This window comes from Miscanthus floridulus, chromosome 4 (genome assembly GCF_019320115.1).
Source record: "Miscanthus floridulus cultivar M001 chromosome 4, ASM1932011v1, whole genome shotgun sequence".
Lineage (NCBI taxonomy): Eukaryota > Viridiplantae > Streptophyta > Magnoliopsida > Poales > Poaceae > Miscanthus > Miscanthus floridulus.
This window is the reverse complement of record NC_089583.1, coordinates 92,154,145-92,165,232: the sequence shown is the minus strand read 5'-3', so window position 1 is coordinate 92,165,232 and position 11,088 is coordinate 92,154,145. Positions and strand designations below refer to the sequence as shown.

The window sequence follows — 11,088 nt, the reverse complement described above, 5'->3', positions numbered from 1 at the left end:
TCAGTTGACTGGTGCAAAAGTGTTTTCAAAGATTGATCTTCATTTAGGGTATCATCAAATTAAGATCAGACCACAAGACATACCAAATATAGCTTTCTCTACTATGTATGGGTTGTATGAATATCTAGTCATGTCTTTTAATCTTACCAATGCTCCTACATTCTTCATATATCTCATGAATTCAGTCTTCATACTGGAGTTGGATAAGTTTATAGTGGTGTTCATTGATGACATTTTGATATACTCCAAGAACAAAGAAGAGCATGCACATCATCTTCGAATAGTACTGACTCAATTAAGGGAACACAAGTTGTATGCCAAATTTAGTAAGTGTGAGTTTTTGTTAGATTGAGTACAATTTTTGGGACATGTTCTAACACCTAAAGGTATCTTTGTAGACCCAAGCAAGGTGCAAGTCTCCAAAGTCAGTGCATCTGATCCATCAGTTCCTTAGTCTTGCTAGTTATTATCGGTGCTTCATCCCTGACTTCTCCAAAATAGCCCAACCAATGACCAAGTTGCTCTAGAAAGATGTCAAGTTTGCATGGAGTCTGGCTTGTGAAGAAGCTTTCCAAGCCCTGAAGAATTTTCTTACCTCTGCTCCTATTCTTGCCCAACCAGATATTGATAGGCCATTTGATGTGTATTGTGATGCCTTAAGGACTGGATTGGGATGCATGCTTATGCAGGATGGACGTGTGATAGCTTATGCTTCACGTCAGCTGAAAAAGCATGAGGTGAATTATCCCACCCATGATTTAGAGCTAGCTATTGTGGTACACGCTCTAAAAATTTGGAGGCATTACTTGTTGGGAAGTAAAGTGTATATTTATATGGATCACAAGAGCTTCAAATATATTTTCACTCAGTCTGAGCTGAACATAAGGCAACAGAGATGGTTGGAGCTAATCAAGGATTATAATTTGGAGGTTCTTTACCATCCTAGAAAAGCTAATGTGGTAGCTGATGCTTTGAGCCGAAAGTCGTATCAAGTTGAAGAAACACCTTTGTCTCTCAACCATGCTGAGCTGCTAGCCCATATTGCTCTAGTCTCGAATCTTCTTGAGCAAATTATTATAGAGCAAAGGCAAGATGTTTTAGAAATCCTGCATATCAAGAAGTTAATTGCTGAAGGGCGTGGTCCACATTTTAGTATTGATGATCAAGGTATAGTGAGGTTCAAGAATAGATTGGTTGTTCCATCAAGAGAGGAGCTTAGAAGAAAGATTTTGGATGAAGTTCACAACTCCAAGTTATCCATCCATCCAGGAAGTAACAAGATGTACCATGATTTGCACCACTTGTATTGGTGGTCAAATATGAAGCAGGATATCACCAAGTACGTCGTGGAATGCGACACTTGTGGAAGAGTTAAGGCAGACCATATGCGCACACTGGGATTTTTATAGCCCTTGCCTATCCTTATATGGAAATGGGAGGATATTTTCATGGACTTTGTTGTGGGTTTGCCTTGCACGGCAAAGGGGTATGACTCTATTTGGGTTATTGTGGATCGCCTTACCAAGTTCGCTCATTTCCTTCCAGTGGATACAAGGTATTCAGCCAAGAAGTATGCCAAGTTGTATTTTGATCGGATTGTGACCCTGCATGGAGTTTCCCTTACTATCATCTCTGATAGAGGGTCAGTCTTGTCTCTCATTTCTAGGAGCAACTTCAGCAATGTCTTGGTACTAGTCTCCTCAGAAGTTCAGCTTATCATCCGTAAACTGATGGTCAGATAGAAAGAGTCAATCAGGTACTTGAAGATATGTTGAGAGCTTGTGCTATTTCTTTTCCTAAAAAGTGGGACGAATGCTTGACTCTAGCTGAGTTTTCTTATAACAATAGTTATCAAGAAAGCATTCGAATGGCACCATTTGAGGCCCTGTATGGTAAAAAATATAAAACACCTCTTAACTAGGTTGAGGTGGGTGATTGTGGATATTTTGGGCCTAATTTTATCAAAGAAGCTCGAGAGCAAGTTAGCATTATTCAGAGCCATTTGAAGGCGGCTCAAAGTCATTAGAAAACTTATGCGAACAAGCGAAGAAGGCCCTTGCAATTTGAAGTTGGTAATCATGTGTATCTCAAGGTATATCCCATAAGAGGTGTACATCGATTTTGGTGTCTGTGGGAAGCTAGCCCCTCGCTATGTTGGACCCTACAAGATTTTGGCCCGGTGTGGTTCTGCTGCCTACAGTATCTAGCTCCCGAATATGTTGTCAGTAGTACATAATATCTTCCATGTTTCCTAGTTAAAGAAATGTTTGTGGGTCCCTAATGAAGCTATGGAAATTGAAGGACTTCCCCTCTAGCCTGACTTGTCTTATATTGAGCATCCTGTCAAGATCTTAGATAAAAAAGAAAGAGTGACTAGAAACAGTGTGGTGAAGTTTTATAAAGTTCAATGGCAAAATAATTTGGAGGACGAAGTAACGTGGGAGCAAGAAAGCTATATCTTGAAGCATTATCCCCACCTTCTTTCTAATTCATCAAGGTAATTGTTTAAATCAGAATTTATTTTTTATCTCTTTTCCCACACTAGGCACATGAAATCTTAGGATAAGATTTTGTTTAAGGGGGGTAGATTTGTAGCACCCTTGGTGTTACACCATAAATCATTTACTAAAACATGTCATGAGCATCATGTTTATGTGTTAATGCATGTGATAAAGTGTGTAGATCAATTTTTGTAACTTGAAACGATCAACTAAAATGCGAAACAAAAGTTGATTCAATAGTCATGTTATATCGCTTAAGGCTGAAAACCAATTTTTATTAAGCAAAAATGCTATAGAACATATATGTGTCACCTTAATAAAGTTGGAAGTATAAACTTTGTAGATGACAATGAAATACTTGTTGTAGAAAAATAATGTTACTAGCTAGTATTTCCAATAGTCTAGAAACAAAACTTGAAAACAAATCCAGCTCAAAAACTTAGAAGATTTCAAAGTCTGTCAACTACTAGACATTGCTATGTTTAGTAATTTATTATGAGAGATTGGGTTAAGGAGTTGTGTAGTATTATAGCTCGATTTGGTAGTCTCATGTGCCATCTTGAGCATGGTGAAGATGGTTTAGTTCCTAAAGCAACCGTTTGGTCGTGTTGAATGCTTTAAAATTCATGTGCGTCACTGTCTCGGGTTGGTTGGCGCCGGGTGCATGGTCACCACATGGCCTCCCCACGCCATGCTCATGGTCATGTGTGTGTGCTGCTGCGCAAGGCCGGCCATGGCCGTCTCTGGCCTGGCCATGGCTCGGCTGTCGCTAGCCCCGCTGCGCGGAGCTGCCGCTGCTGACACCTGCCCTGTCCCACGCTATGTTGCCATCGCGTCCGCCACTGCTGCCTCACATCACGACGTTGCCACTGCCATCGCATCATCATCATGTCAGTGTTGGTCTACTGCACCTTTGCGCTGTTGCCGGTCCTGTGCGTGTCGCCTCTACCGCGCGCACATGGGTGAGCCACCGTTGCATGTTATTCATGGCATTATGGCCGCGTGTGCCACGTCGGTCGAGAGCGCACACATTATCTGTAGCGCCAGTGCATGGGGCTCCCATTCTCGCCACTCGCGTCCCGCCAAGGTGTGGATGAGTCGAGCCCACCTGCCACGCCGTCTCTCTCATTTCTGTCTTCTTTCTCTATTTTCCACCGCCATCGTGTCGCATCACGGTGAAGCCAGAGAGTGAGCATCTCTCATCAATTGCACATGCTCATGTCTCCGCCTTCACATCCCCTCTCCAGCCGACCCCACCCCACCTTGACTCACGTCACGCCGAGCTCCAATTTTGGAGCTTTGCCCACCGCCATGCCATTAAGGCCCATAACCGCCCACGCCGTGGCCAGCCTCCACCACTTCACCCCGCGCTAATTCCTCTACACCACTAGCTCGCCTTGGCTCCCTCTCCACTGTGCGCACGCTAGTGGGAGCGCTACCGCCTCCTTGCTACCATGGCTCATCATCGTGCTCATCATGTGGATGTGGCCAGCACTGCTCAGGTAGTCGCTGGCCAAACTACCACTTCGGTCAGGTTCACGGTGTGCCCCTAGTGCTTATCTCCTATCTCTACCGTCCTATTAGCGCTGTGGCTTACCAGAACACGGTTGCCGCCGTTACAGGTCGCCCGCTGCCAGGGAGAGCCCGCTCTGCTTCACCCCCATTAGTGCCACCACTGCCCATTGCTTTGCGTTGAACCCTAGGTGAGCGTTGCCCTCATAGATAGGTCAGCATGGGTCCTGTGTGGCCGGCGCAAGCACCAGTGCCACCGCTCGTCGCGTCGGAGCGCGCTGGAGAGGCCGGGGACCTTGCCGTTGTAAAGAGGAGAAACATCCGAGGGTTCCATTGTAAAGTCGCTGTCTATAGAAATAGTAACATGGACTGTGGGTTATTTTGCTCATAGTTTAGGGGCGTTTTTGCTAATGTGCCAGCACGCGCGGGACTCTCCCGCCGTGGGCCGCCTCGTGCTATAGGCCGGCCTTGCGTGGGTCGTGCCTATGGGCCGCTGCATGCTCGCGTGCGCGCACGCGTTGTGCCGTGTGGGCCGCGTTGGGCCAAAATCAGTTTAGCTTTTTCGTGAAGAATAGAAATAGCTTTTCATTTTAATTTTGAGCTAAACTTTGGTAATTAATATAAAATCATATAGGTATCCAAAAATTGTGAAACAAATTTTGTTAAGTTCCTAAAATTGTGCTCTATCTGCTAGTGTATTTAGTTCATATATGTGCTTGTTAATATCGGGAGCTATTAAATCATTTGAGAGTGCTTAATAGTATTAGGTTAAATATTGTAGGAATTTTTGTGGCAAAATGGTGATAGCTTTAGCTTTGAAAATTTTACAGTAGCTTCATGGTATTATTACGTGCTCCCTTTAATTTTTGTAGCTTTAGCATAGACTTAACATAAGGGTAGTTAAATGCTCTTTGTTTTAAATATACATTAAATCATTAGTAGAAATAAAGATGTATCCTTCTTTTGTAATGCTAGGTGTCTGTTAGTTGAACCCAACACTTTACTTGATGAAGATGATAGTTAGCTTAGTATCTTAGTCATTAGAGCTAGCTTAGTAGTTTACCATGTGTATTCTTTTTTTAAGAGTTGTTGTTGTCGAAATGCTAAGTGTTGAATCATCATTGCATGCATGTAGAGAATGAGTTGGCGGAGATCGTGACCATCAGAGATCACGAGTTCGAGGAGATGATCGAGGAGTATGAGGAGGTTCTCGTGCAGGAGGAGGTCCCAAAGCCGTGACTGACTGAGCTGAGCTGACACCCTGCCTGCCTAAGGCATGCCCCAGTGCATAACCCTTATTTTGAATAATCACTGGATATATATATGTGTATGCGTGTGTGTGTGATGTGCATTTATGTTATAGGCTTATTGTTGAAACTACATGCATAGATATACCTACCTATGAGTCCTACTAGCTTAGGCCACGTAGCTGCTATGCTTAGGTTTTTTGGTAGTATGAGTAACTTGCCGTTACTCGCAATAGGTGATTATTATATATTACTCTCATGATAAAATGGTGAAAAGAAATAAAGATCGGGTAGGGATATGGTACGGGTATTGGTGGGTATAAGAGGTTGTGTCCCACGGCCAATAGGGCATAGCTTGGTTACACTATTTTTCCTATCCATGTCGGTTAAGGACCGGCCATTGCATTGGATTCTAGTTAGGTCATAAACTTATTATCCTGAGGACATACTTGCTTATGAGAGCGTAAAGGCTCGTTGCTCTCTTGTCGTGGGTTCTTGCTCTTTTTGGACCCACTGATTAGAGACGGGGATGGTGGAGGTCTAAGCACCACATTTAGTCCGGGACTCAGGTGTTGGGGCTTGGAGTCAAGTTTGGACGAGGACCTAGACCCCTTGACAGGAGAGTGGTGGGTTGGTCCTACTTGTGCCTGGAGTATAAGCGGAGCGTGTGTTTCGGGGTACCCAGCTGGGCTACATTGATTCATGAATCGCCGTGTAATATGGTACAACTTGTCTACTATCTAGCACCATAGTAATAACTGGAAGATGAAAGATGGTGAAATGGATCTAATTGTTCAACTATTGCTTGAAAGTAGAACAGGTGCTTACATAGAATGGTTAGCTAATGTACTAATCATGACTGCTAATAAAACACATACATGAGGATTCACTACTAGTATTGCTTTTTTGCAAAAAGGAAACCCAGCAAACCATAAAGCTTATCATATCCTTTAGAGTCGAGAAATTATTCTCACTAGTCGGGTAAGTCTTGCGAGTATATTGTGTACTCAGGGTTTATTTACCCCTGTTGTAGGTGCAGCTTGAGGAGTAGCTGTTGTGTGGAGGATTCTTCTGGTGGGCACAGACGGATCATTGTATCTTATCGCTAGATGTTTATTTTAAATTCCGTTGTTTAAATTTTGAACTCTAAACTTGGTATTGTAATAATGTATTTCTGAGGACTCTTGATGTATAAAATGGACTAAGTATTGTAAACCCATTCTCATTATTGGATCCTGGAGGAAAAACATGGATTATTCGAGTTCTCCCTTGGGGTGTGCTCGATGGAACCGTCTGATGTAGCTTGTTTTCGGGGTGCTTAGTGTCTGGTGGAAGACGAGCGCCTCCGAAAGCGTGCTATTTCGGATGGTTCTACCACGGTTTCTCCTGCTAGCCTTGAATCCTAGACCAGATCTTTTTCTTGATATACTCAAAGGTATTTTTCCTAGATTTTCCAACTAAAACCGGCAGCCCCAAATAACACTCACTTGTTGCAACCTCTAAGATTGAGAGTGTAGTTCTCATATGATCTTTAACACACTGGTCAATATTTGGGCTAAACATAATTGTTGATTTATCTTTATTAATTACTTGCCTAGAAGCTCTTTCATAGACTATCAATATACGGACTAGTTCTTGTGCATCACTTGTCTTTGCTCTCATCAAAATTAATGAGTCGTCAGCAAAGAAAAGATGGTTTACTCTTGGTGCTCCTTGGCAGATTTTAATGCCCTCAAGCTTGCCCTTCTGTCGAGCTTTCTGTAAAGCCCTTCTGCACATAAAATAAATAGGTAAGGTGAAAGAGGATCACCCTGCCTTAAACCCCATTGAGGGATGATCCGATGAGTGTAGGAATCATTGACTTTAATCTTATATGGGACCGAGAAAACACATTTCATAATAAGTTGCACCCATCTACGATGAAAACCTATCCTCCTCATCATATTTTCTAAGAAGGTCCACTCCACTAATAGCAGCCGACCCTTTTACCCCTTTCTTTCTAGAATTCGAGTGGTTGATCTATACAATAGTATAATAAGCGTGCAATCCAAAAACTCCGTCTCCTCTCACAGAACACTGTTACCGGCACAGTCAACGCGCGATGCGTTTTCCCTGCTGAACAGTAACGGGTTTTCGTAAACAGTAACCGGGTTTTGGAACAGTAACAGACTGCTATGAACAGTACTTGCCCGTTAAGGAACAGTACCACCCTGTTTTTTCCTTTTTTTTTTTGGACGCAAAACAAATATTTTTTCCCCACTATTACCCGCGCAAAGCGCGGGGCTCCCTGCTAGTTTTAACAACACCTGAGCGGGTGTAATCCATGTCGGCCTAATACGAGTAGAAATGACATGTAGGAAAAACAAGCTCGGTCTAGTTCAGCCCAAACCGATCAGGCCCGATCTGGCACATTTATTTGTACGGAGTACTCCGTGTCTTTCTAGTAGCCCACAAGACCCAGCCCAGTCCAAACTGCTAGATTCCGGTTGGATCTGAACCAAGCTCCGACTCGTTTTCGGGGGGCTCTCCTCTTCGGCTTCGCTTGCAAGAAAGAAAAAAGGTCGCCTCTCTTAACACCACGCCGCCGCCGTTGCTGCTCCCTTTGTTCGCTGCTCGGCGCCTCTCGCAACCCGAGCGCGGTTAGCCCACGCACCGACCGGCGCACGACACCGTCTCCCATCTCGCTCCGTTCTCAGCGTCATGGACGGCTTCTCCAAGAGCATCGGCGGTGGTGGCCCTAACGTTCCGGCGGGATCCCACCCCGCGGGCGGGAGCCAGGCGGCGGCAGGAGGAGGCGCGACGCAGCGGACGCAGTAAGTCTGTCGGCCTATGTTCGGTGCTCGCGTTCGTCGTTCAGATCGCGACTTCGCGTTACTTTGCCCCCCTCCTTCGGGGTGAAGATTTCGGTGCTTTCGGTCGCGGTTCAGATCGGAACTCTACGTTTCTTTGCCCCCCTTCTTTGGGTGAAGATTTGAGCAAATTTTGCGGTGGACTGTTTGTCGATTAGGATGATTTAACACGGAAGGCGAAATTTTCATCTTCCATCGGTTTGGTTTTTCCCCCGATGACAACTTGTTGGGAAAAATAGGCTTTTGTTCATTGGGACCGCGATGGGCTGTTGCGGATTAGGGTTAATGATTCATAGCGCTGTTCGGAACTCGGCATTGAGATGTTCATAGTTGTCAGCGAGGATGCTTCGATGTTGATTAGCTTGTGGGGATTACTTGTGCATATGGTTGAGTAGTGACATTTAACACTACTTAAAAGAAATAGGTCGGAATAGAATTGGAAGACCCGAGGGGTTTTAAGTGTGTGATTTTTTGCCCCCTTTTCCTGTCTCGAATTATTGATCCAACATATGAATTGGCAAATGATGAGCTTTTGTTAGGAAACAATGGCGTCATTTAAAATAGAGTTGAGCTTAGTTTCCTTGGTCTGTATGTTTTTGTGGGAATTGTACAAGCGGATTTTAACAGTATGCTATGTTGGTGGTTTAGTCTTTGTCTATGTTTCCAATGGCCTCTGTTAAGGCAATATGAAATTGTTTGCTTGATTTTTTTCCAGAATGGTTGCAGTTTCGAACTTCTTGTAGTGTGGCACTTCTATTCAACTCATATATAGTGCTATTATTATGATGCTTCTGCTTTTGATAAGTTTATTATCCGATTCACATGATTTACTCCTGCCATTGTCTCACAATTAACAGGTATCCGTATGTGACTGGTACTTCAGTCATTGCCTTGAAATATAAGGATGGTGTGATCATGGCATGTGACACTGGAGGTTGGTCCCAGTTCCTCTGAACAGATAAATACCATTATCTCGATGGGGAACTTAATCTTATGTTCTCTTTGCAGCCTCCTATGGATCAACTTTGAGATACAAGAGTGTGGAACGCATTAAGGCAGTTGGCAAGCATAGCATCATTGGAGCAAGCGGAGAGTACAGTGATTTCCAGGAGATCCTGCGCTATCTGGATGAACTAACGTAAGTTCTATCACTAACAAGTGAATATGGAACTTCATAATGATTATTATATGGTGAGCTCATGTTTCTCTTTCTAATGCTCTGGAAATTTTAAACTCTCATTTTCCCTTTCTTTTCAGTCTGTCTGATCATATGTGGGATGATGGAAACTCTCTGGGCCCCAAAGAGATCCACAGTTATTTGACAAGAGTGATGTACAACAGACGCAACAAGTTTGATCCTCTGTGGAACTCACTTGTAATTGGTGGAGTGAAAAAGGGTCCAAAGGGTGATGAGAAGTATCTTGGCATGGTAGGGTCTTCTTTCAAATGATAGTACCACTTATTCGTTGGTGTTGGTTTGTCATGCCTAATTCTTGGCGTGTGCAGGTTAACATGATTGGTACCCACTTTGAGGAAAACCATGTTGCTACTGGATTTGGAAATCATCTAGCGATCCCAATACTTCGTGCTGAATGGCGCAAGGATATGACTTTTGAAGAAGCTGTTAAGCTGGTTGAGAAGTGCTTGCTGGTCTTGCTGTACCGTGATAGGTCATCTATCAACAAATTCCAGGTATGAATCCATTGATCTTGGTTAGAGATTGCTCTAACCTGTTATTCAACAAAAGTTCATGTTCATTTTATGGTTACAGATTGATCTAACCTGTAGTTGAATTACAGATTGCCAAGATCACAACTGAAGGATCAACCATCTACCCACCATACTCCTTGAAGACCTACTGGGGCTTCACTCACTTTGAAAACCCAGCCCAGGGTGCTGTGGGATCATGGTAGATTTATGCTCTGCGCACGCCGCGAATCATGCCATGAACTTAGGGGAAAACAATCTGTGCTGCTGAAATCAAAGCCCTTGTGAACGTTTGTTCTGAACATTACTGGAACTCTGCATTTGCTTGTATGACATGCTTATGGTTCAGCGAGTTTAATTTCAACATTTGGTCACTTGTGAATGTGAAAAAATGGATTGTGCGGTAGTGTTCTCAGATGCCTTTTTTTTTTGAAAGCGATGCCGTTGTTGTGTTGATTGTGCTGAAATGGTAAACTAGTATAGGTAGGTGCCCTTTGTCTTGTGTCGGTGCGCAAACTGTGATTTATACAGTGTCTCTGCGCTGCGAGTGATGACTCACTTGGTAGACAGTGGAGGCGCAAACTGTGTAGGCTGTTGTGAAACGGTGTCTCTCAACAGACACCTGTTCACGAAGTGATCTCATCCATAAATTACAAGATTAGTGGATAGGATTAGACAGTTAGTTTTACTCCAAATGTTAACCCTTTTGGACTCCGAGTCATTTCCCATATGGAGTCAGGGTGTTCTAATGTCCCAGGATCAGAGTTTGGGTGCACCGTTGATCCGGGTGGATTTTGATCCAGGTTTTGGATGCTCATCCATTTTGGGTGTCTACCAACTTGAGGTTGACTTGGATTTACTGATTTGGAGGATATTGTCCTCGATATCCTCGGATGCTTACTTGAGCATTATCCTTAAGAGCGGCCGTACTTCTCCCCCTCTTCTTTGAAAGTGGGAGTTGAATGGTTTTAATTGGTACCTCCATTCTTTCAGGCGCATTATAAGTAGGATAAGAGGATTTTATGACACCCTTATTATCAGTAAATGTTTCTGGTATATTCTTTGCAGTATGATGCAAATATAAGATATTCTAAATGATTAGGTTTAGAATTTTTTGGTACGTGAATGTGAGGATTGCTCTTTTGATTCCTGACATTCTTGATGTGGTATAAATCTCCCCCTAATGCCTAGAATTATCCTCAAATGTGATCAACATACGGACAATTTATAAATCCCCTGCAGAGTTACCTCTTGGGATCCCTAATGCCCATT

General features: G+C 43.5%; 1 protein-coding gene across 1 annotated transcript; it reads left to right on the top strand.

The window, feature by feature from the left end:
- Window positions 1-7,771: 7,771 nt before the first annotated feature.
- On the top strand, window positions 7,772-10,231 carry LOC136552116 (proteasome subunit beta type-4-like). The gene is made up of 6 exons (XM_066543662.1): window positions 7,772-8,073; window positions 8,967-9,043; window positions 9,118-9,247; window positions 9,367-9,538; window positions 9,616-9,801; window positions 9,909-10,231. The coding sequence occupies exons 1-6, from the start codon at window positions 7,961-7,963 to the stop codon at window positions 10,020-10,022; spliced, it is 792 nt and encodes a 263-aa protein (XP_066399759.1). The 5' UTR covers window positions 7,772-7,960; the 3' UTR covers window positions 10,023-10,231.
- The last annotated feature ends 857 nt before the right edge of the window (window positions 10,232-11,088 follow it).

Coding starts and splice junctions, on each gene's coding strand:
- LOC136552116 (XM_066543662.1), top strand. CDS start 7,961: ATGGACGGCTTCTCCAAGAGCATCGGCGGTGGTGGCCCTAACGTTCCG. Junction 9,248..9,366: donor CGCTATCTGGATGAACTAAC/GTAAGTTCTATC, acceptor CTTTCTTTTCAG/TCTGTCTGATCATATGTGGG. Junction 9,802..9,908: donor CATCTATCAACAAATTCCAG/GTATGAATCCAT, acceptor GTTGAATTACAG/ATTGCCAAGATCACAACTGA.